The sequence below is a fragment of the Hemitrygon akajei genome, chromosome 3, assembly GCF_048418815.1.
Source record: "Hemitrygon akajei chromosome 3, sHemAka1.3, whole genome shotgun sequence".
NCBI lineage: Eukaryota > Metazoa > Chordata > Chondrichthyes > Myliobatiformes > Dasyatidae > Hemitrygon > Hemitrygon akajei.
This window is the reverse complement of record NC_133126.1, coordinates 107,717,207-107,743,799: the sequence shown is the minus strand read 5'-3', so window position 1 is coordinate 107,743,799 and position 26,593 is coordinate 107,717,207. Positions and strand designations below refer to the sequence as shown.

At 43.1% G+C, this 26,593-nt stretch overlaps 1 protein-coding gene across 5 annotated transcripts in view; it reads right to left on the bottom strand.

Annotated features, from left to right (window-relative positions):
* The window catches only part of ephb1 (EPH receptor B1), a 649,893-nt gene extending 623,317 nt beyond the window's left edge, over window positions 1-26,576 (bottom strand). For 3 of the 5 annotated variants that reach the window (XR_012098311.1, XM_073040560.1, XM_073040561.1), the window contains exon 1: window positions 26,426-26,572. Coding sequence is in view for 4 of the 5 variants with exons in the window: in XM_073040560.1 (XP_072896661.1) it covers window positions 26,426-26,477 (52 nt within the window). In the remaining variant the exon portion in view is untranslated. Of the gene's footprint in view, window positions 1-26,425 lie in introns of all 5 variants that reach the window. The other 2 variants (XM_073040563.1, XM_073040562.1) reach the window with 2 other exon arrangements.
* Between the last annotated feature and the right edge of the window lie 17 nt (window positions 26,577-26,593).

The window sequence follows — 26,593 nt, the reverse complement described above, 5'->3', positions numbered from 1 at the left end:
GTCCCACTGAAGGAACAAACAGGAGAAAATCTGCAGATGCTGGAAATCCAAGCAACACGCAAGATGCTGGAGGAACTCAGCATTTTCTGGAGGTACCTGGAATATCGCTGCAACTGCTCCAAAACACTCACAACAGGCAACCGCCAATTACCAATCGCCATTCAACAGCTCGAAACAATGTAATGTGTCTCTCCTGCAGACAAGTGGTGCATCAGTGCACTGATTTTTTAGCAGACTAAATATATTCCCCATCTTTGACAGTGCTGAGCATATCAAGGGTGAAACATGTCAGATGGAAATGAAATTGCACACACACAGGCAGGTCCTACAATATTAGCAAACCAGTTTTAACAGCACTTCAGCAGTTTTCCCGTAATATCTTTGATATCCACACCATAATTGGATGCCACAGTAGCATAGCAGTTAGCATACGTTATTACAGCTCCGGGCATTTGGGAGTTCAGTTCAATTCCAGCACCATTCTGTAACGTCTCCCATGGAAAGCCTGGGTTTTGCCTGGGTGTTCTGGTTCTTCCGCACCCCCCACTCCACACACATGGTCCAAAGGCACACAGGCTAGTTAATTAGTCATTGTAGATTGTTCCGTGATTAGGTTATGGTTAATCAGAGTTGTGGGGATGCTGGGGCATCATGGCTTCGAAGGGCTGAAAGAGCTTACTCCATGTTGTATCACCAAATAAACAAATCACAATCTTCAACTTATTTAGCTTTTCTGCTGCAACAATGGGATGGAAGCTCACCAAGAATAGGGTCAACAATCCAACACAACCCAAAACCCAGCAATTCCTATATCACTTTGCGCAGGGGTCACCAACATTTTTGCACCTCAGACCGGTTTAATATTGACAATATTCTTGCAGACTGGCTGACTTGGGGGGGGGGGGGGGGTGTTAATCATGACCAGAATACAGGTGATAAGTCAACTATAAGTCACTTATAAGTGGCTAATTTTGTTTCTAAAAGGGTTTATCTAACGAATTAAATATTAAACACACAGCACATATTTTCCTCACATGAATATAGTGATAAATCAATTATAACTCACTTATAAGTCATAACATTTTAAGTAATGCTTGGATATTAAACACACAGCGCATATTTTCCTTGTATGAACATATAAAATCATTGCAACACACCAGTGAGAGGACAAGGTAAGGAGCAGAGGAGTGTGACAGGGCACGCCCACCCCCCCTCCCCCATAGGTAGGTAGGATCTATTGGACAACAAAGGTTTGGCTAGAGGGATGACTTTCAGTAGATCGCAGCGAGGTAGCTGCTCTGCTACTTACGAAACCCTGAGTCCAAATTAGGTCATCTGCAAATATTTTAGCACCGGGTTCCCCACAAACATTCGGTGTGCTAAACAGGTTTAGAGGTGGCACCCATCTGTCCGTGCTCCAGGCCAGTAGCAACGGCACTTCTCATCGGCCGCGCAACACGGTCAGTTATCTGAGGCCAACCAGTGATCCCTGGTGCTAAGGGTATCACTGCGTTTAGGCAACTAAGTGGGTAAGTGGGTAATGACCTCGCATGTGTTCAAGTTCAACAGTGGGTGTGACAGGGAATGAGGAAAGGTGCAGCTGACTCATATCGTTTCATATCGCTAAATCATATCATTTCCTCACGGCTCAGTGGTTGGGGACCACTGACTTCGTGAATGCATCAAGAGTGTGCCTTGGTATACTAGTTCTTTGTGAAATGTAAAAGCCACAGATTATTATGAGATTTACCAGCTGGAGTTCTAAACAGCTGTTGTTCCTCACTCTCCTTGTCTCACTTTTCCCCAGTTAGTTTGTGCACATCCCTGTTTCCCATCCTCAGTAACTTAAACAATCCGAGATTGTGTCCTGCATTTGGATTTCACAATTTTCTTCCAAACTCACCGAATCTGACCTCACTCATACCTGAAGCTGAACTGATGTAGCCATATGCCCAAGAGCAGGTCAGAGGCAGCAAGCAACTCCTCAAAGCCTGTCCCCCATCTACAAGGCTCAAGTGAGGAGTGCGATGTCATCCTCGATGAGTGTGGCTTCAACAACATTCAAGCAGTTCAACACCACCCAGGATATAGCAGTCAGCAGTCCACTTAATTGACCCTGTCTACAACCGTCCACCATTGATGCACAATAGCAGCAGTTTGCGCCATCTCCAAGATGCACTACAGAAACTCTCCAGGACTTCTCAGGCACCACTTTTACTAGGTAGTACGACGACTCAGTTTAAGCATGGGAACATTACCACCGGGACTTTGCCCTCCAAACCACACAGCAATCTTAATTGGAAATATATTGCCATTTCTTCACTATCACTGGTTCAAAAACCTGGTCCCACTCCCTAACAGCATTCTGAGTAAACCCAAAATAGCACTGTGGGTAAACCACACATCCAGGACTGCAGTGGCTCAAATAGGCAGCTCACTACCACCTTCTCATGGACATCTGGGGATTGGCAATTTAACATTGGCTTAGCTTGTGAAGCCAACTTTGAATGAATATATACTGTATAAAGGGGTTAGGACAGAAAAATCAGGTTGTTTCATACTGACAAACAAAGCAAGGTGGTCACCATCATCTACTGAGGCAGCTTAGTTCATCATTACTCGATAGCCTTCTTTGGTCATGGGCCTGTTCTTTATCAAAGCACTGAGCAACAACATAGGGTTATACCAGTCAAATCCAGGTCTATGGCCTTGTCTGGGTTGTGTCTGTGGAGGGGAGCGGAGGGGGGGTTGTGGATTGAAATGGAGCTGGAGTCTGTGATGGGCCTGATTGCCAGAGATCAGGGAGTCAGGGACAAATGAGCAGCATCACAGTGTCGTTACGGGTAGCGGCAACCAGTCAGTGGGAGTGTTAGTGAGGTCTTGGCTCAGGATTGTACTGGGTGACAGGACCAGGGGCGCTTAGTGAGAATGACAGATGGAGATTGTTAACTGGGTTAGAGTGGGACTTAGTGCTATAGGGTGGGGGGGGGGGGGGGAGAGGACTGAGGAGCCCCAGTAGATAAATACTGTAATGAGGAGCTGACCAGCCCTGGAACTTTCCCAGTGTGCCTGACTCAACACCTTACAGCTGCTGAGCAAGCACTGTGAGCCATCAGGGTTGAGTGATAATCTTGCACCTACCAGCAACAGTCTAAATGAGTGTAGCTGGTGGAGTCACTGCCTCACAGCGCCCGAGAATTAGATTCAGTCCTGACCTCAGATGCTGTCTGTGTGGAGTTTACACGTCCACCCTATAATAGCCTAGGTTTCCACTGGGTGCTTCAGTTTCCTTTCTCATGTCAAAGATCTGCAGGTTGGTGGGTTAACAGGCCCCTGTAAGTTACCTCTACTGTGTAGGTGAGTAGTAGAACCTAGAGGGAAGTTAACAGGAATGTGGAAAAACCACAACAGGATGGATATAAACTCATGCTCAATGGTCATCATAGATTTAGTGGGTGAGGGGCCCGTTTCCCTGATGTATGATACAGTCATTACGGCAGCATACAAATGGAGCAACATAACCCAAGGGTGATTTAATCACAGCCAGATATCAGTGCCATCATGCTCCACTCCAAGAAACATTAGCTTTCAATACCACAGCACTGGAAAACATCTCTAGCCAAACAGAGTTCTGGGCAAGTAGAGGTAGAAATGTTGATATTGTAGTATCAAGGGATCACAATTACTGCATCAGGCGTCACTGCTGGAGATGCAACCACACCTCTTCAGCATAGTGCATGGGTCCTCTGTGTACAACTCCATGTCCCATTCTGAAGAGAGACAATGAAGCTCTTGATACTGCCCTGGTCAGGATTTGTCATTCCATAGAACCATAGAAAATTACAGCACAGAAACAGGCCTTTTGGCCCTTCTTGGCTGTGCCGAACCATTTTTCTGCCTAGTCCCACTGACCTTTACCTGGACCATATCCCTCCAAACCCCTCTCATCCATGTACCTGTCCAAGTTTTTCTTAAATGTTAAAAGTGAGCCTGCATTTACCACTTCCTCTGGCAGCTCATTCAACACTTCCACCACTCTGTGTGAAGAAGCCCCCCCCAATATTCCCTTTAAACTTTCCCCCTTCACTCTTAACCCATGTCCTCGGGTTTTTTCCTCCCCTAACCTCAGTGGAAAAAGCCTGCTTGCATTCACTCATAATTTTATATATCTCTATCAAATCTCCCCTCATTCTTCTACACTCCAGGGAATAAAGTCCTAACCTATTCAACCTTTCTCTGTAACTCAGTTTCTCAAGTCCCGGTAACATTCTTGTAAACCTTCTCTGCACTCTTTCAACCTTATTAATATCCTTCCTGTAATTCGGTGACTAAAACTGCTCACGATACTCCAAATTCGGCCTCACCAATGCCTTATACAACCTCACCATAACATTTCAACTCTTATATTCAATACTTTGATTTATAAAGGCCAATGTACCAAAAGCTCTCTTTACTACCCTATCTACCTGAGATGCCACTTTTAGGGAATTTTGTATCTGTATTCCCAGATCCCTCTGTTCTACTGCACTCCTCAGTGCCCTACCATTTACCTTGTAAGTTCTACCTTGGATTTTTCTTCCAAAGTGCAATACCTCAAACAACATCAGTGAATGAGATTACCACAGTGTTATCTCAGACAGTGAGAGTTAACTCTGTGCCAAGTAAATACTCATTGCTATAGTCCAATGAAGTCACCATCAGACATAGACAGTGCTACCGTCCCACTGTTCATTCTCACTTTGCCCAACTTCTCAATGTTAACAATATGGTGCTCAAAGACCTGATAAGCACAAATGTACAAATTTCTCTAAGACTTAGTTAAATTCTATCAGGTGTTCAACCTTCTTTTTGTCTGTTGGGTACCAGGGGCAAGCAGCCTGGAGAAAGGGATGGTCGGAAAGGAACCCTCGGTCACTAAAAAGTGACAGGACAGCACTCATTAAAGAACATCAAGAGATCACAAGTTAAACTTTATTCTCAGACAGTTCCTTATAAGCGAGGGTGACCTGTTTCAATCCTGACCTCCTGATGGAGGGTCTCGGCCCGAAACTTCAACTATACTCTTTTCCATAGATGCAGCCTGGCCAGCTGAGTTCCTCCAGCCTTGTGTGCGTTGCTTATGGGTGCTTCAGTGATTGATGAGGTCAATGTGGCAACACTGAGTCTCTTAAAGATGGGTAAGGTGTATGATTGGAACTATGAGCTTCAATTTAATGTATATCCTAGTTAAAAGACAGAGCTTCAGTTAAAAGGAAAGATGGGAATCACTAGTTAAAGACAGGAAATGATCATTAAGCCCTACTTCTGTCACTAGGAGGGATAAGAATGTCATGCCTTCATTTTGGCTTTGAAACTGCATGCCTTGTGATGAGTAACTTGGTCATATTACTGACACTACCATTTTATTGAGCTCTGGAAGCCAGATTCAATTAACAATCTCAAGCACTTTCTCAGTCTTCACTTCAAGACTTCAACAATCGTGTGCAGATTTGGTTGTCCCACTATGGGAAGGATGTGGAGTCTTTGGAACAGATGCAGAAGAGGTTTATCAGGATGCTGCCTGGATTAGAGATTATGAGAAAAACATTTCTCCAGAATGTCAGAAGGTGAGGAGAGACTTGATAGACATTTATAAAATTAAGGGAGGCATAGATATGATAGACAGCCAGAGTTCTGTTTTTAACCAGAGCAAAAATGTCAATAACTAGATGACATGCATTTTAGGTGAGAGAGGCAAACTTTAGCGCAGATGTGTAGGGAAAGTTTTTTTTTTTAAATACAGTACTGTAAAAGTCTTAGGCACACGTAAAAAAATCTGTAAAGTGAAGATTCATTTCATTATTTTTGAAAGCAAGGTTTCTAAATAGGAGGGCCGGAATGGCCTGTTTCCGTGCTGTGATTGTTATATGGTTAAATATCACAAAATTACTATAAAGAGCAGTAAACAGTAAAAACAAACAAAATCAAATCAATACAGGTGTCCCCTGCTTTGTGAATGTTCGCTTTACGCCACTTCGCTCCTGTTTTCGCATTACAAAGAGGATTTTCACTTTCAAGAAAATTTTTCCCATATAAATTAATGGTTCTTTGCTTTTATGTCATTTCGGCTTAAGAAAGGTTTCATAGGAATGCTCTACCTTTGTAAAGGTGGAGACACCTGTATTTGAAGTGACCACCCTTTGCCTTTAAAAGTGCATCAGTATCTTGGGTGCACGGTCATGCAGTCTTAGAAGAAAATCAGCTGATGGGTTGTTTCAAGCATCTTGGAAAATTGATTGCCATAGTTCTTTTGCACACATCTTGTTTACTTTTGTCTCTCCAGGAAATTCCAGGCAACCTTCATGATGTTGAGATCAGGGCTCTGTGGAGGCCATATCATCTGTTGCAGTACTCTTTGTTCTTCTTTTCACTGAAAATAGTTCTTTATGACCTTGGTTGTGTGTTTGGGGTCATTGTCCTGCAGTACAATAAAGTTGGGACTATTAAGATTCCTCCCTGATATTATTGTGGAATAAATGAGAATCTGCTTGTAATTCTCAGCATTGAGGATTCTGTTAATTCTGCCAAGATCACCGACCCTATTTGCAGAAATGCAATCCCATAGGTGAGGGAAACCTCTGCAGCGGTTCACTGTTGGCTGTAGACACTCGTTACGTAGCTCTCACCAGCTCTTCTTTGGATAAAATGCCTCCTACTGGAGCCAAAAATTTCAAATTTTGTCTTGTCAGTCCAGAGCACTTGCTGCCATTGCTCAGCACCCTAGTCCTTGTGATTTTTTTTTTGTGCTGGTGAGTCTCTTGACTTTGTTTCCACTTCAGAGGAATGTCTTCTTGGCAGCAACTCTTCCATGAAGACCGTTTCTGACAAAACTTCTCCACAGTTGCAGCCTGACATGCTGAGTGTTCTCATCATTTTCAGTTTTTATTCTGTGTTTAAGTAGCTATCTAGTTTTTATTGGACATCTCTAAACAAGATATATTTCACCTTCCTATCAGATTTGGCAAAGACACAGTTGTTCTGGTCAAATCCCAACAGGACTGTTGCCGATTGTTTTACACCAATAAATCACTGTTTTGAGCTCACATGATACGGACTTTCTTTAAACTGTTTTTACAGTGAAAATCATGTCACTCACGCAATACGTGATTGACCAGTTCTGAGCTTGGTCAGATATGCTGAAGCTCCCAATACAGCTATTGGTGGGGACATATTATCCCCTCCCTAATTGACCGAGAAATGAATACACATGTATGCAATTGTCCTGTAATGTATTAGTACGCACTCTCCTTTGTCACTGTGACTTGCCATGCTCTGGCATACACAAAGAACTTCTACAGTCCAAACTTCCACATGTTAAACTAATCTTGATGCTATAAATTTTCCAAGCAATACAAACAATATTTTCAAACCTAAAAGAAAGCAATGCTTGCCTTCATTGGACAAGGCATTCAAGAACCAGTAAGTTATGTTACAGCTTTATAAAACTCTGTTGAGGGCACACTTAGAGCACTGAGTTCAATTCCAGTCACCTCATTATTGGAAGGATGTGAAGACTTCGGAGAGCGTGCAGAACTGGTTTACCAGGACGCGGCCTGGTTTAAAGAGCATATGTTCTGAGATGAGGTTGTTTGCTCTGGAACAGTAGAGGCTGAGGGGAGACCTGATGGGAGTTTATAAAATTAGGAGAGGCATATATAGACCGTCAGTATCTTGCTCTCATGACTCAGTTGTCTAGTACTAAAGGGTATGCATTTAAGGTGAGAGGGACAAGTTCAAAAGAGATATATGAGACAAAGTTTTTAAAAACAGATGAAGGACTGGAACACACTGCTATGATTGTAGATAGCATAAGAGTATTTAAGGGACTCCTAGACAGGCATAGGAATATGCAGAAAAGGAAGGGATAATGAGTTAGAGTGGGAGAGAAGGAATAGATTAGTTTAGCACAACATCACTGGCTGTGGGGCTTATCTTGTGCGTTTCTGTTCTACTCTGTATTCACCGATCTGTAAGGTCTATGAAAGCACTGAGGCAATGTGTATTTACACCCAAAGACACAGTGCAACATGCACACACAAAATGCTCAAGGAACTCAGCAGGTCGGGCAACATCCACGGTAACAAAACAACAAACTTCAGGACAGTGGTAATACACTTGATTCTGATTCTGAGATCCTTCATCCGACTGGAAAGGAAAGGACCGAACTGGAAGAGGTAGGTGGTGGGAGGAGCAGGAGTACAAGCTGGCAGGTGATAGGTAAAGGGGAAGTTGGATGGGCAGGAGAGTGGTGTGATGCAAGAAGCTTGCAGGTGATAAATGAAAGAGGTAAAGGGCTAAAGGAAGAATCTGACAGGAAAGGAGAGAAAGGGAAAGAGGAAGGAAACTGAAAGGAGGTGACAGGTTATGAGGGCAAGGGATAGAAGACAAGTGCTGAGAGGGTAAAAGAGAGGGGGAGTGGAAGGGAGAAAAAGAAAAACATCGGGAGGGGAAGTAATTACTGGAAGCTAGCTAAATCAACATTCATGCCATTAGGTTGGAGGCTACGCAACAACTCATATTCTGTCTGCTCTTTCAACCCGAGTTTGGCCTCACCATGGCAGTAGAGGAGTCCATGGACAGACAAGACAGAAATGGAAAGTCGAATTAAATGGGTACCCCCCATGATATCCTGACTTTTGCAGTAGGTGATCGGATAGGTGGTCTCCCAATCTGTATTGAGCCTCAGCGATGTAGAGGAGGCGGCACAGGGAGCACTGGATATAATACACGACCCCAGCAGGCCCACGAGGTGAAGAGTTGCCTTAACAGGAAGGCCAGCTTGGGACCTTAGATGGAGGTGAAGAAGGTGTAGGGGCAGTTAGAGCATTTGTCATGGTTGCAGGGATAAGTGCAAAGAGGATGTTAAGTAGGGAGGGATGAGTGAAGAAGGGAGTTGCATAGAGAGTGATCTCTATGGAAAGCCGGGGGGCATGAGAGGGAAAGATGAGCCTACTATGATCTCATTCTAGATGATGAACTTACAGAGAATGACGTGTTACATATACAAGCTCATGGCGTTGTAGGCAAGGACAAGGGGAACTCTATCCCTGTTCTGGCAATGGGAGGGTGGGGTGAGGGCAGATGTACACGAAATAGAGGAGAGACAATGAGGGCAGCATCAATGATGGTAGAAGTGAAAGCCCATTATTTGGGCATTTTGGATGTTCTGGAATGGAAAGCCTTATCCTAGGAACAGCTGTGATGGAGACAGAGGAACTGAAATAAGCTCACTGAGAAAAACTGTTGGTCCAAATGATAACATTGCATTTGCGTGAAACAGGCACACCATGTCACTCTGCTGTGTAACAGAATCATACATACATGGATATCAGAGAGCACCATCCTTGCTTAGAGATGCACCACAACACCTGATGAAATGAGGGTGTTGGAGAAAGTGATGCAAAGATAATGCAGTTCTTGCAGCATTCACTCTGTGCTTGCATCACATGGGCCCAACCTTTGTAGAATTTGCACCAAGAATAACCTTTAAGGAGACAATCTGTCAGGTGGCCAAAGGAGATAATGACTAAGCTTGGAGTCCAGGAGCTAGCAAAGGTCAACATGGACATCAGGCATATGGAAACAGATACTGTTTGCAGCTTGAGATATTCAATGCAAACTCAGAAAATTATTGAAATTTAGTCTACCAATTCATATCCCCGAGAAGAATTGGATTAGTAAGTATGCAGATGATACTAAGGTAGGTGGCGTTGTGGATAATGAAGTAGGCTTTCAAAGCTTGCAGAGAGATTTAGGCCAGTTAGAAGAGTGGGCTGAAAGATGGCAGATGGAGTTTAATGCTGATAAGTGTGAGGTACTTCATTTTGGTAGGAATAATCCAAATAGGACATACATGGTAAATGGTAGGGCATTGAAGAATGCAGTAGAACAGAGTGATCTAGGAATAATGGTACATAGTTCCCTGAAGGTGGAATCTCATGTGGATAGGGTGGTGAAGAAAGCTTTTGGTATGTTGGCCTTTATAAATCGGAGCATTGAGTATAGGAGTTGGGATGTAATGTTAAAATTGTACAAGGCATTGGTGAGGCCAAATTTGGAGTATTGTGTACAGTTCTGGTCACCAAATCATAGGAAAGATGTCAACAAAATAGAGAGAGTACAGAGAAGGTTTACTAGAATGTTACCTGGGTTTCAGCACCTAAGTTACAGGGAAAGATTGAACAAGTTAGGTCTTTATTCTTTGGAGTGTAGAAGGTTGAGGGGGGACTTGATAGAGGTATTTAAAATTATGAGGGGGATAGACAGAGTTGACATGGATAGGCTTTTTCCATTGAGAGTAGGGGAGACTCAAACAAGAGGACATGAGTTGAGAGTTAGGGGGCAAAAGTTTAAGGGTAACACGAGGGGGAATTTCTTTACTCAGAGAGTGGTAGCTGTGTGGAACGAGCTTCCAGTAGAAGTGATAGAGGCAGGTTTGTTATCGTCAGTTAAAGTAAAATTGGATAGGTATATGGACAGGAAAGGAATGGAGGGTTATGGGCTGAGTGCAGGTCAGTGGGACTAGGTGAGAGTAAGCGTTCAGCATGGACTAGAAGGGCCGAGATGGCCTGTTTCCGTGCTGTAATTGTTATATGGTTAAGAAAACTTGGGAAATGCACAGAGAGCCTTACCACCATAGAGCTATAGCACACTGCAGCACAGAAACAGGCCTTTTAGCCCATCTAATCCATACCAAACTATTAATCTCCTTAGTCCCATGGCCCTACTTACCCCTTCCATCAATGTCTTTTAAACATTGGCAGTTTGTTCCACACTCTCACCACCCTCTAAATGAATAAGTTCCCCTTCATGTTCTCCTAAAACATTTCACCTTTTACACTTAACCACGACCTCCTGTTCTAGTCTCACCCAACCTCAGTGGAAAAAGCCTGCTTGCATTTACCACATATATACGCCCCTCATCATTTTGTATACCTCTGTCAAATCTCCCCTCAACCTTCTATGTTCCAAAGAATAGAAACCTAATCCTCTACTTTTCTATATAACTCAGGTACTCCAGTCCTGCCAACATCCTTGTAAATTTTCTCAGTACTCTATTAAATTAGGCCTCACCAACATCTTATACAATTTCAACATATCAGCCCATCTCCTGTACCCAATACTTTGATTTATGAAGGCCAATGCACCAAAAGCTCTCTTTACAACCTAATCTACGCATGAATGCACTTTCAAGGAATTGTGGATCTGTATTCCCAGATCCCTCTGTTCTACCGCACCCCTCAGTGTCCTACCGCTTACTGTGCAAGACCAATCCTGGTCTGTCATCCCAAAGTGCAACACCTCACATTTGTCTGCATTAAATTCTATCTGCCATTTTCCAGCCCACTTCCCCAGCTGATCCAGATCCTGCTGCAAGCTTTGATCGGCTTCCATGCTGCCATTACTCCCCCAGCCTTGGTGTCATCGGCAAATTTGCTGATCCAGTTTACTATATTATCACCCAGATCGTTGATATAGATGATAAACAACAGATCCAGCACAGATCCCTATGGCACACCACTCGTCATAGGCCTCTACTACCACTCTCTGGCTTCTCCCAGCAAGCCAATGTCTAATCCAATTTACTACCTCATCCTGAACACTGAGCCTTCTTGACCAGCCTCCCATGCGGGACCTTGTCGAATGCCTTACTAAAGTCCATGTAGGCATGGCAATGGATGCTGCCTTCATCCACTTTCTTGGTAACTTCCTCAAAAAACTCCATAAGATTAGTTAGACATGATCTACCACACATGAAACTATGCTGACTATCCTTCTATAATTTCCTGGTGTCTGTTTAGAACCTTTTTTCAACAGTTTAATGACACTGGCTCTCCTATAGTCCTCTGGTACCTCTCCAGTCGCTTAAGATGTTTTAAATAACTCTGTTAGGACTCCAGCAATTTCTGTACTTGCCTCCCACAGGGTCTAAGGGAACACCTTGTCACTGCTATTTTGCTTTACTAAACTCTTGTGTCCATTTTCCAAATAAATACAGATGCAAAAATTCCATTCAAGAGCTCCCCTTTCTCTTTCAGCTCCATGCACAGATTACCATTCTGATCTTCCAGAGGACCAATTTTATCCTGTGCTCTTTTTGCTCTGAACATATCTGTATATTCCCTTGGGTTTCTTCTTCTCTTTGTCTGCTAGAACTTCATGCCATCTTTTAGCCCTCCTGATTTCTTTAAGGGTCTCTCGCATTCATTATACACCTCAAGTACCTTATTTACTTCTACCAGCCTGTACCTGCTATATGCCTCCTTCTTCTCCTTAACAAGGGTCTCAATATCTCTCAAAAACCTGCTAACCTTGCCTTTTATTCTGACAGAAATATACAAACTCTATACTTCCAAAATTTCATTTTTGAAGGTCTCACACTTACCAGCTACACCTTTGCCTGAAAACAACCTGTCCCAATCCACTCTTGCCAGTTCCTTTCTGATATTATCAAAATTGGCTTTTCTCCAATTTAGAGAGCCAGACTTACTCTTTTTCATAATTACTTTGAAACTAATGGCATCATGATCACTAGATGCAAAGCTTTCCCCTACACAAACTTCTGTCACCTGCCCTGCCTCATTCCCAAATGGGAGATCTGGTTTTGCATTCCGTCTTTGGGACCTCTATGTATTGATTAAAGAAATTCCCCTGAACACAGTTGACAAACTCTATTACATCCAGCCCTTTAACAATAACGGAATCCCAATCAATATATGGAAAATTAAAATCATCTATCATATCCTTAGGTTTCTTATAATAGTTGGCAACCTCTCTACAAATTTGTTCCTCTAAGTCTCATGGACAGTTGGGCAGCCTATAATGTAGCCCCATTAATGTGGTCATACCTTCTTATTCCTCAGTTCCACCCATATAACCATATAACAATTAAAGCACGGAAACAGGCCATCTCGGCCCTTCTAGTCCATGCCGACGCTTACACTCACCTAGTCCCACTGACCCTCACTTGGCCCATAACCCTCCATTCCTTTCCCGTCCATATACCAATCCAATTTTACTTTAAATGTCAATACCGAACCTGCCTCTACCACTTCTACTGGAAGCTCATTCCACACAGCTACCACTCTCTGAGTAAAGAAATTCCCCCTCGTGTTACCCTTAAACTTTTGCCCCCTAACTCTCAAATCACGTCCTCTTGTTTGAATCTCCCCTACTCTCAATGGAAAAAGCCTATCCATGTCAACTCGATCTATCCCCTTCATTAATTTAAATACCTCTATCAAGTCCCCCCTCAACCTTCTATGCTCCAAAGAATAAAGACCTAACTTGTTCAGCCTTTCTCTGTAACTTAGGTGCTGAAACCCAGGTAACATTCTAGTAAATCTTCTCTGTACTCTCTCTATTTTGTTGATATCTTTCCTATAATAAGGCGCCCATATTGCCTTAGTAGGCAGCTCTCCAGCCTGTCCTGTCTGAGTACTGCTGTGACATTTTACCTCTCCCCATTTAATCCCTCCTATCACATCTAAAACAACGGAACCCCACAACACTGAACAGCCAGTCCTGCCCCTCTTGCAACCAAGTCTTACTAATGGCTACATCATAATTCCATGTGTTGATCAATGTCCTGAGCTCTTTTGCCTTTCCTATATTAGACCTTGCATTGAAATAGACACACCTCAGAACATTAGTGCTACCATGCCCAACCATTCAATTTTATGATTCCACAGAAAGATGTTTATAAATTACCATGTTGAGTCTCTAAGTTACTGGTGCCAATGACAATACTGTCCTGATGCAAAGCAGGCACCCCACGACTCTTTTCTCCTTTATTCATTGCAGTATAGGAGACTGAGGATGTATATAAAATCACAAAGGCATAGATCAGGTCAATGTACAGTCTGTTGGGGAATGACAAACAAGGGAAATGCAAGTGACCAAACCAGGCAAAATTTGAAGTAAGTGTGAGAACTAGGCTCTGGGTGAATGGAAGGAAACAGAAGAGTTAGCATCCAGCGAGACAGATGATAAACTACTTGGATTTCCAAATGGTCGGGCAATGGATTATTGAAGTTTTATTGTACCATCAAATCACTTTGAAGGAAGAAGGTTGACCTGTCAGCTTCTTCAAGTAGCAGCGCCTTAGGAAGGCAGGATCCATCATTAGGATCTCATCACCCAGGACTTGTCCTCTTCTCATTGTTACCATCGAGAAGGAGATACTCAGCATTTCAGGAACAGCTTCTTCCCCTCTGCCATCCGATTTCTAAATGGACATTGATCTCATGAACACTACCTCACTACTTTTTTTTTTGCACTGACTCATCTAAATATATACATACACACTTACTGCAATTCAGTGTTTTTTTCCTCTACATTTATTTTTCATGTACTCCATTATATTGCTGCTGTTAAGTTAACAAATTTCATAGCACATGCTTGTGATATTAAACCTGATTCTGATTGCTTTCCTTGTGGGTTCCTGTGACTGGAATAGAGGCAAACCTTGCTCTGGCATCTGCTCACCAAGACAAGGAAAAGGTAGCCACCACCTAGCATCAGCCCAGGAAGGCCCAAAGGCTGCCTCTCTCCATAAGGTGTCTAAGGAAAGAAAATAACATCAAAGAGCCTGAACTGACAGATCTTCAGTGCTAGCACTTCAGCAAGGGAAGGTGACAACTACCAACCACCTCCCAGTGTAAATGTGAACATGCATTAAACGCTGGTTTCACCAAGTTCAACGTACTAATAGTACAGAATACTCTTGGCAGGCCTATGGGTTTTGTTAATACAGGAATCTAACTACAGTGTTCACCAAGAGGACAAAATGTTCACCAATTAAACAATAAAACATATTGAAGCTTTAAGAACAAAGTCTCATTTTCATTCACTGCTGGATTTATTGATTTCAGGATATCAGGTTTAACAGCATTCTTGTTCTTCACCTTGACAATACTTGGGGTGCAAAGCTAAAGGAACCCCTCCAGCTCCAGGAAATCTCTGCCCACTGATGTCCAGTGTCAGAGACTTGCTGTGGATCTCACTGATACAGCAGTTGCTCCAAAACCTCAGTGTATACAATATCAACACACTGCACAGTCGACTCCAATTACAATGGATGACTTTTACTGAAACATTAATTCACCAGGTAGACTGGTGTTAAATCCAACTTTTATTTAACATCCATTATTGGATTAAGTGTAAAAAAAAGAGGTATCGACGGAATGTGATAAATGCCTTTCACCAGGTCATTAACGAGGCTTCTATGCACGTAAAAGTCATCTCCACTTTCCCTCAATAGTTTACCTCACAGATACATTTTGCAAGCAGCCAGCGGAGCCTCACAGCATTTCCCAGCAAATAACAGCAAGTACCCAGAGCAGTCTGAGATAGACAGAACACTTTGCCTTGTTGCTAATCCCATAGGACAGAGATGGCAGTTTGCCAAAAGGGTAAAATTATTCAAATAGGCAACACAACATTTTCTAAAAACTAGCCATTACTAAAACATCAAATTTTCATGAAAAACTATGAGAGGGATAGATGTGGTGAACATACATCCTTTTCTTTCCAGGGAAGAGAAATTAAAAACTGGAAAGCAAAGATTTAATGTGAGAGTAAAGAAGGTTTTTTTTATTTTAGAGAGATTGCAGAATAAGCTTTTACAGCCCTTTGAGCTGCACTGCCCAGCAACTCCCTAGCCTCATCAAGGGAAAGTTTACAATGATCAACTAACCCACTAACCAGTACATCTTTGGACTGTGAAAGGAAACCAGAACACCCGGAAAAAACCCATGCATTCCATGGGGAGGATGTAGACTGTCAGTATTGCACTCCAAACTGTATTAGTGTCACACTAACTACTACACTACAATGTGGACATTGAAAGGGACCGAGGGGTAACTTCACACAGAGGGTGATATGTATATAAGTGGAATGCGCTGCCAGGGGAAGTGGTTTAGGCAGATACAACATTCAAATTTTGGATAAGGACATAGATAGGAGGGATGCGGACCAAATTTGGGCAAGTGGGACTAGTTTGGTGGGCTCCATGTTTAGCCTGGATGCGTTAGGCCACAGGGCTTGTTTCCATCCTGTATTACTATAAATCTATAGTGGTCATTGTCAGTATTTAGAGGCTCTCCAGCTATGGAGAGTGATCCTCCTTGGACCAGGATTGTTATGGATCCTGATTATTCTTAAAGATTGGTAGAAGACCTCAATCTGCCAGGTGAACATTAATCCCTGGCGTGCTGGACAACAGTGGTGCCTCCCCTCCTGTGAGGATGGCAAGCTATGACAGGCAACTCAATGCAATAAAATTATACACTGTATTGAGTTAGTGTAGGATGTGATCAATGTCAACTCTCTGCAACGCCCTCAGCATCAAAGCTCTGATCATATCCAATCAATTCCAATGTGTGCAAGCTCAATCACAGATACCCAAGGTAGGCTTTCTCCTCCAATCCTGTCACACCATGAATGACCTTCAAAGATGTCCTTCACCTATTTCAAAGACTTACAAAAATTTCTGGTCCAATCTTGCTTAAGGCAGTGGAGAAATATCTGGGAAAGCACGAAGCATCTACAATCTCTCTGTAGGGACAAGTGGGGGCTGAGCACCATCATCAGAAGGGTGCATAACAATCCAATCTGTCCATCTACACCTCCTCCTCCATCAGGATCCTGAAACACTATGGGCCCCACAGAGTCCTCAGCCACCTCAGTACCTGACTGGAAGCAAGTTATCCTCTATTCTGTGGACCCGAGAGTGAAGGTAACATTTTCACTCTCAGCTTGAAATAATTGCCTGAAGAGTAGATCATTTTCTACCTTTAACAGTTCAAAGCAAAATGCATAGCCTCCTAATGAATTCAGTCCACAGGGCTAACTCAACATTAACTGGCCTCCTCATTCAAATAGGTCAGGTGGTTGGTGTAGGAACTGGAACTCCTACTGGGGTGAAAAAGAGGTTCGTGTTCAGTTATGGGCTTTAATTGACCCTTTCTTAAATTTGAGATCATTAAGAACCTTTTAGGTAGTGTTTAGGGTGAGCTAGGTGGGGTTTCATCTGTCCCATCACTGACGTCAGTAACCTGAGAAATCGAAGGAAGGAAACACCGCACCAGGATCCACACATGCTGCCTGACCCACTGAGTTCCTCCAGTGCTGTGGGTGTTACTCCAAATCTTCAGCATCTGCAATCCCTTGTGCCCATACTTCTAGTTCACTTTGTTTTGTTCGACACAGCAGTATAATCTTTTTTTTTAGTGGACCAGGGCAAGTTAGAGAGAGAACAGGAATAAAAAGCCTTGCTGATTTAGAGGGCACAAGAGATCAGGCCCAGGTCCTTTCACGGTGGAGAAAGAACAATGCAATGTTTGATGGAATATCTCCACCACTTAGTGATGCTGCTCAGAACAGGAGGAAACTACTCTGAATGTAATATGTAAATATACTGCCCACTCCACTCTTATAAATGTCCTTAGGAGTTGAGTGCGTGTACGTTTTAATGAGGTAGATGTAGCAGGGAGAAACCCCTGTGGTCCTGGTTTGAAATGATGCAGCTTTTCTCAAAAGTGAACTGAAGATCAATATTGAGGCCATGATGCTGTATTGTTTTACTATGGTACAGCCAGCCAACCTAAATTTGGGTCCTTATCCTGAATCTGTGGAGCTTTCAGTAGTATGCTTTGGACTACAGATGCGGTAAAGTTGAGCTGACTGGATACATTTTTCCAAATGTAGATAGTAAATCTAGTTACTGATCTGGGAGAGCAATCATGAAGCTGACATGCTTGTGTGAAAGTGTTTGCAAAAGGCCAATCGCCACAAGTTAAGCACACAGATTCCCCACTGTTGGCCTTGCTCAAACGCAGGGTGGATTTCATGACATTGCTAATATTGAGCTGTCTAAACCAATTCTCAATGCATAAAGGTTACTTGGCAGCACAAGAAACATTTTAATGAGGTTTGCAGGATGTTTAAAAAAATGTTCGAAGTGTTTTATTCCCACTTTACCTTTCCAAATCTTTCTCACTTGAAGTTCTTTTTTCACTTCATTTCTTGCTTTCTATCAGATTTCTCTAGTTCCCTGCAATCATTTCTCTATTTCCAATGAAATTATTAAATCCCAACAGTTTAAAGAGGTAATGGCAAGCTTCACCATTCAGCCTGTTTCAGTGATTATTATCTGGTCACCTTTCCAGTCCTTTAGGCAATATTCTTTGAGCTTTGTGGGGTGTAAGTCTAATGAGATGCCATGTTACAGCAAATCTTGGACCGGCCTTTAAAAGCACACACTTACAGAATTATAAACATCTCTGTGCTTGAACAGTGCTTGGGACTTGCTAAGTTTAGAATGCCCTGTATTAGGGGCTGGGAGGTTGCTATGGAAATGGGTTGTGTTTGCTCCATGTAACAGTGGAGATCACAGCCCACTCGAAGTATTTCTGACAACATGCAAACAACCTCCATCAAGGTAAGCAGTGTTGGGAGGGAGAGGAGGAACACACGATCATGCCTCCTTGCTCCTGTTAACTCTGCAGAAATACAAGCAGTTTGAGAAACAGGAGCAGAATTAGGCAGTTCGACCCATTGAACCTGATCCTGGGGTCCTGAAGTTCCGGAACCAAGGGAAATATTTCTAATATTTTGTCCTCTTTTTATAGGCTCCCAACATTCATCCTAAAACAGCAAGTGTCAGCTTCAGAATGAACTGCCAGGGTTGAAGGTGGAAGAAGCCACTCAAATTCTTTGTTTTGTTCAACTAATTTTTGTTGCTCTAGTTCCACATCCCCACCCCTCACACCTCCATCACCCGACATCTGGGGTTGGCTCAGTGATTCTGCAATGTTGCTCCATCTGAGATCTCCAGCAAGAAATAAACATGGGTCAACGCCACTTTCCACTGAGGCTTTCACTGCTCCCAGAGTTAACAAACCTTTGAAGACAACCTTCATTTTAGGCTCTTCCTTTACTGGAGTTGCAAAGGCAATGCCAAGCAGCACACAGATATACGAGACCAATATGGCCTTGAGTTACATTGTGAGCAGAGGGCCACCATGGGAATGTCAATAAACCTCTGACCCTGGTGCACTTCCCAGAGAGGCTCAAAATAACTCTTACAGCACACTCGGGCCTTGGGCAAAATGCCTCCCCCACCCCCCAAATTAAATCGCAAGCTTCAGCAAAATTCAATTGCAGTGCAAAGCACAGCCACAAGGGCAGGTCATTCTGCCCACCTCCAATGCTATTCCATTCAATTATCAGACCGATCTGTGATAGCAGAGAACTATACAAATCAAGGCCATAAGATGTAGGAGCAGAATTAAGCCATTTGGCCCATCAAGTCTACTGTCATTTCATCATGGCTGATCCATTTTCCTCTCAACCCTATTTAGCTGCTTTCTCCCCGTAACCTTTCATGCCCTGACTAAATCAGCCTCCACCTGAAATACACCCAATGTCCTGGCCTCCACAGCCACCTGTGGCAATGAATTCCACAGATTTACCACACTCTGGCTAAAGGAATTCCTCATCTTTGTTTTAAAAGGACATCCCTCTATCCTGAGGCTATGCCCTTTGGTCCTAGACTCACCCACTATAGGGAACATCCTCTCCACATCTGCTCTGTCTAGGCCATTCAACATGCAATAGGTTTCAATAAGATTTCCACCCCCCCATTCTTATAAAATCCAGCAAATATAAGCTCAGAGCAATCAAATGTTCCTCACATAAAAAGTCCTTGATTCCCAGAATCATTTTCCTGAACCTCCTCTGACCACACTCCACAATCAACACATCCTATCTCAGATAAGGGGCCCAAAACTGCTCACAAACCCCATTTGGTGAGGTGTGACCAGTGCCTTATAAAGCCTCAGCATCACATCCTTGCTTTTTTATATCTAGTCCTCCAGAAGTGAATGCTAACATTGCATTTGCCTTCATCGCCAATTCAACCTGCAAATTAACCTTTACGGAATCCTGCAGGAGGACTCCAACATCCCTTTGCATCGCATATTTTTAAAATTTCTCCCCATTTTGAAAAGCCAACCCTTTCATTTCTTCTACCAAACTGTACCCAACACTGTATTCCATCTGCCAATTCTTTGACCCTTCTCCAAATCTGTCCAAGCTGTTCTGTAGCTTCTCTGCTTCCTCAGCACTAATTGCCCCTCCACCTATCCTCGTATCATCCACCATCTTGGCCACAAAGCCATCAATTCCATTATCCAAATTATTGATATAAAATGTAAAACACACAGACCCCCACTAATCACCAGCAGCCAGTCAAGAAAGGATCCTCTCCCCCCCCCCCCACCACACACTTTGTATCCTGCCAATCAGCCAATGCTCTATCCTTATTAGCATCTTTCCTGTAATACCATGGGCTCTTATCTTACTAAGTAGTGTGGCACCTTGTCAATGGCCTTCTGAAAAACCAAGTAGACAACATCTACCAATACTTCTTTGTCAATCCTGCTTGTTATTTTGTCAAATAATTCCTACAAATTTGTCAGGCAAACTTTCTCTTGAAGAAACCATGCTGACTTTGATCTGTTATTTCATGTGTCTCCAAGTACCCCGAAACCACATCCGTAACAATTGACTCCAACTACTTCCCAACCACTGACATCATGTTAACTGGCCTATAATTTCCTTTCTTCTGCCTCTCTTCTTTCTTGAAGAGTGAAGTGACATTTGCAATTTTCCAGTCCTCCAAAACCATATAATAATAATCTACTGATTATTGAAAGATCATTACTAATGCCTCCATAATCTTTCCAGCTACCTCTTTCAGAACCTGGAGTGTAGTCCATCTGGTCCAGGTTATTATCTACCTCCAAACCTTCCAGTTTCACAAACTCCTGCTTCCTATTAATAGCAAAAGCACTTACTTCTGCCTCCTGATATTCTATAACTTCCGGCATATTGCCAGTGTCTTCCACAGTGTAGACTGATGCAAAATGCTTACTCAATTAGTCTGCCATTTCCTTGTCCCTATTCCCACTTCTCCAGCATCATTTTCCAGCGGTCAAATATCTACTCTCATTTCCCTTTTACTCTTCATAAATCTGAAGAAACTTTTAGTATTCTCTTTGATATGACTGGCTAGCTCGCATTCATATTTCATCTTTTCCCTCCTTATGGCTTTTTTAATTATCTTCTGTTGGAAATTCCCAATTTCTCTAACTTCCCACTAATTTTTGCTCTGTTATATGCCCTCTTATTTGCTTTCATGTTGGGTTTGATATCCCTTGTCAGCCATGGTTGCCTCATCCTTCCTTTTTTTTTAAGGATGTATCTATCCTGTGCCTTCCGAATTGTTCCCAGAAAATCCAGCCATTGCTATTTTGCCATCATCCCTACTAGTGTCTCTTTCCAATCAGCTTTGGCCAGCTCCTATCTCATGTCCTTATAATTTCACTTACTCCACTGTAATATCAATACATCCAAATTTATCTTCTCCCTCTCAAATTGTAGGGTTCATTCTACAATATTGCCGGCTGGTGGCGTAGTGGCATCAGCACTGGACTTCGGGGCAAGAGGTCCCGAGTTCGAATCCGGCCGGCTCCCTTGCCTGGGTTGAGTGTCGAGCGAGCAACTCGACCTCGTAAAAAAAACCTGGAGAGGAATGGGCTTCGCAGGTTTCAGATGCCCAAGACATGCTGTACGATGAGCAATCACCAAAAAGATCATGACGGCGCCCTGACGGCTCCACCAGGAGTTAAGGGCGCACACACATTCTACAATATTATGATCATTGCCTTCGAATGGTTCCTTTACCTTAAGCTCCCTAATGAAATCCAGTTTGCTGTACAACATCCAATCAAGAATAGCTGATTCCCCTGGTGGGCTCAAGGACAAGCTACTCTACAAACTATCTCACAGGTATTCTACAAATTCTCTCTACTGCAATCCAGCACCAACTTAATTTTCCCAATCTACCTGCATATTGAAATTCCCCCATGACTAACATAACATTACCCTTTTGACATGCCTTTTCTATCTCCTGTTATAATTTGTAGCCCACATCCTGGCTCAGTTCAGAGGCCTGTATCAAACTCCCATCAGGGTCTTTTTACACTTGTTTCTCAACTCTACCCACAAGAATTCTGTACCTTCCAATCCAATGTCACCTCTTTCTAAGGATTTTTTTTTAACCAATAGAGATATGCCAACCCTTCTGTCTACCTGCCTGTCTTTTCAATACAACCTGCATTCTGGGATGTTAAGCTCCCAACTATAATCTTCTCTCAGTCACAAATCAGTGATGCCCACAATGTCATATCTGCCTATTTCTAACTGTGCTACAAGATCGTCTATTTTATTCTGTATGCTGTGTGCATTCAAATGTAACACCTTTAGTCCTGTATTTGTCACCCTTTTCGATTTTGTCCCCTTATTGCACTGCAACTCATCCCATTGACTGCAATTTTGCCCTATCATCCTGAGTCTCACTACATAATGCCTCTGCTTGTATACCAGCTGCCCCACTTCAGCCCATCACTGCTGTTCCCATCCCCCCACCAAATTAGTTTAAACCCTCCCCAACAATCAAGCTCCCCTAAAACACAGAACTGAATGAGTCACTGCTCTCTTTTGGAAAGGAATTGTATTAAGATGAGTTCTGGCTCACAAAGGATTGTCTTGGGTTTCAGCAGCTTACTTGAAAGGCTGTTTAGTGAAGCCACGTTAACTAAAGTGGATTATCAGAGAGCTCAGGTCACCTCAGCCTTAGTCAAAATTGAAAGCCTGTACGTCATCTCCAATAGGAGGCACTGTGGTACAGCAGCTGCAAACAGAAGTACAGTGGGAGACCATTTACTTCCTCCTCTATTCCGTTATTCACTGAAACCACAGTGCTCAAATATCCAATTAATCAATTACCGTATATACAATACACAGAGAGAACCAAGTGTCTAACAGACATCAAGTGCCATAACAAGAGCGCAGTCAGTAACTCTGCTCCGTAATTCTGCTGCACCATTTATTATGTTCAGGGATGATCTACCCCAGACTTCAACATGCAGAGAGAGCAGTCAGAAGCCGACAAGTATCAACTGCTTCACACAGCAGTAACCAGTCCCAATCAATGCACGTTACATGTGAAGGATGTGCCAATGTGGTCCATGCCTGGTAAGAAGATAAAATCAACTCCATTTACTCTGGCATTCTAAAACAAATTTACTACAGTCATTTTTCCAACATCTTAGAGAACAACTATTTAACAAAAATGCAAATTAACCACACTCTTAAAAAATAAGTATAGGTGTGCTCTCTTCTTTGCAAATCTGCGTCATGATTTCAGGTCAAGTGACTTCAAGTGCAGGCAAATTCAAATGATAATGATTATAGGCAGTGCAAATTTAAAAAGTCTTCATTACAACTGTAAATAAACTCTTCTCCCGCTTCCAGCCAGGTACAATTTATTTGTCACGTATGCTGGGAAAGCACTAGATCCTTTTTCATTACCACTGGCTGTGGATCCCAATCTTTAGGTTTGGAAGTGACTACGAAACATGGTATTGTGCATTTTAATTTGAGGTATATATGATGACTTACATAAATGGGAGTTATGTTGATCAGATCAATAATGTATAATGGTGTGACATACAAGGTCATTTTTCTTTTAAAGAGTGACTTGAGGCAAATTCTATGTTCATGAATTTAAATTGTGTAAATTAAATAAGATACACAATGTGAGGGAAAACTCCTAATTGGCCACATGAATTCCTACCTCGAGCCACCTCCTGATCTAAAACTTCCCAGCAACAGCCACAACATGATTCACAGGAATTAAGACCAGTAACTAGCCAGGGAGTGAGAGCAATCACAAATGCTGCTCCCACCCATACAGATGTTGGTACATATCCACTCAGGGAGATACATACATGTTCAAGGAAACACATTCTGGGAGACATGAAAATGCACAGATACACTAGGGAGACACAGACAACCGACCAATGCCGCATAAAACACGCACAGACAGGACAGAGTTGCACATGGAAATACTGGGAGACATCCACACGCGCACGCACACATGCAAACTGAATACACGCAGACATAAAAACATCAGCTAGGAGAAACAAATTAAAGATAGACACAGACACCACCCCCCAGAGAGAAACAGACACCCACCCCAATTCATCGGGGGCACACAGCCACTTACAAAGATTTTGGACAAAAACACTTGGAAACACTCGATCACACAGGCGCACACACACACATTCAAACATACCTGTACAAATGCTCAAAGCTCACAATCCCACACACTGACATAGAGCCACAGAAAAAGAGAGAAAGAAAAACACACACATACACACAGTTTCCCCCTTTTTATAAACTTGTATTTCAGGATTTTGATACTAAAATAACCACATACAAGATTCTTGTGTATAGGAGTGGGAGACACAGGCTACTCCCAGAATTGCTGTATTAAACAATACATGGATGGGGTTTGAAGCCACGCTGCGTCAAATACTCAATCTACCCGGCCTTATGGTACTGAGCACTAACGGGCATTTTCCATTTGTAGCTCTGTTCCTGATCCAAAGTCTGCTGAAACCAAATTCCCACTTCATCTGAAGCTGTGACCCTTAAATCACCTCAGAGGGATGCCTTCGGGTACCATAAAGGCCTTTGGGGCATTACTTGCATGATTGGTTTACATTTCATGGATCCCACTGGGGAAAACCCAAGGCTCCTTTTTTAAAAAAAACTTAAAATGCAACGAGGAGGCTTTTCAGATAATCCCAAGTCCTGGGGAGGGAATTCTCCTCTTTGTATCTGTTGGACAGATGCAATCCTTGCAGGGACCAGATTATTGTCCAGGTCCCAACCCTGTGGCCAAGAATCCCAGATGCCAGCTCCAGTGTCCAGCTCACAAACTCCAACCACCTCCTCTGCTCCCAGACTGCCCTTATTGCAAGCTGAAAGGCTTTCTTGCTGTCTTGACATCTCACAAATCCCCCTTTGGATTAGTGATGGAGGAAGATGTGACTTGCAGGCAAATGCGTTTGAAATGCCTTGGGGGAGGAGCAGGGATAGGTTGTGAAGCCCATCTCCCCAGAGACCCTCATTAGAAGACTCATTGGAAGCAATGTATTAATGAACTTAGAGAGTGGCGACATTGAGGCACTCCTCAAACAGCTCAACAAGCATTTCGAAGGCACCCGTAACAATAATGAGGCCATCCTATATTTTATCCATTCTTCTCACTGCCAGCTAGCCTATCCTGAACAACGCTGGACAAACTACGGCTCCAAAAAAACAAATTAATTTATTTTCATGCTCTACAGATTCTTAAAGAGATGTAGTCACCGCTTTCCTGATTCGGATCTGGCAGATTGTATTAAACTAACAGGTTATTATATCTCAGAAACATGATAAGGCAGCGAAAAGTAAAACAATAGCGTACACCATGAAATATTACAATTAAACACCAGATTCATGCATGCTGAGAAGCTTTGCACATTCTTTAAAGACACACTGCTTCCGTGAGATTGAATGAGTGTCATCCTCATCCCGTCGACTTCCCGAACAACGCTTTAAACACCAATTGGAAGAGGTAGAGAGAACGATTAGTGTCAGAAGGCAGGAGGGCAGGAAGAATACTGAAGGCAAATTTAATGCAACTTTGCTCATTACAGTAAAAACATTTCGATATGATGACTGTTCACGTTGTACCGTCCAAACAGTCGGAATTACTCAGGAAGCTGTTCCAGTGCAGTTACAGAAATTGTGCCCATTGTTTAACACGGTCGCCGGGAGAAGCTTCCGTTGTCCCACAACACCTGCCACACATTTATCACACCCAGACCCAGTACAGCACTTGCACAGGTATAGAGGAAAATCCCAATGAATGGGACATTTCATAGTCGCTCATCTGGGGAAGGACTCTATTTCTGGGGTGCAATCACAAGCACGAACTGCCGTATCTCTTGTGCTGGAATGTGCAGTTACCTTCTCACGGCTGACCGCCCCTCCAGCCGCACACAACACAGGGACAACACGAAGGAGCCCGTTCTCCGCCAAACTGCCCCATACAACGCACGAATGCTCAGCAGCAAGTGCCAGGAACCGCAGAGAGATCGGGAGAGGAGCTTCGGCTGCAGAAGGGACCCGGGTAAACACGAGACTCCTTTCATTCAGCCCAACACCTTCATGCATCAAGAGGGGCATTTTTATAAGAACGCTAGACTCCTTAGGCAACATTCGCTGCATTGCAGCTGTTAAGGGCAAATGGGGAGTTCGCGCCCTCAACACCACAATGTGCAGATGCAAAATTCATTACTTTTACCCCTCAACAAGCAGAAAGAATGTCACTCTCCCTGTTAAGCTAAGTTGCAACTTTTTTTCTGTTTTAAGCATGCAAGTTTCACACCACTGCAAGGCTGCACAGGTAAGGGGCGGGGGTTACCTTCCACAGCAGCAACTGCAGGCAGCAGGCAGAGGAAGAGAAGAGAAGCCATGCTCTATCGTGCCCGGAGGTCTCTCGCTGATGCTAATATGTGTGCATGTATGTGTGCGTTGCATTGCTAGATGGGCAGCGAAGCGCTCCGCTCACACCGACAGCCCAGCCCCCTCC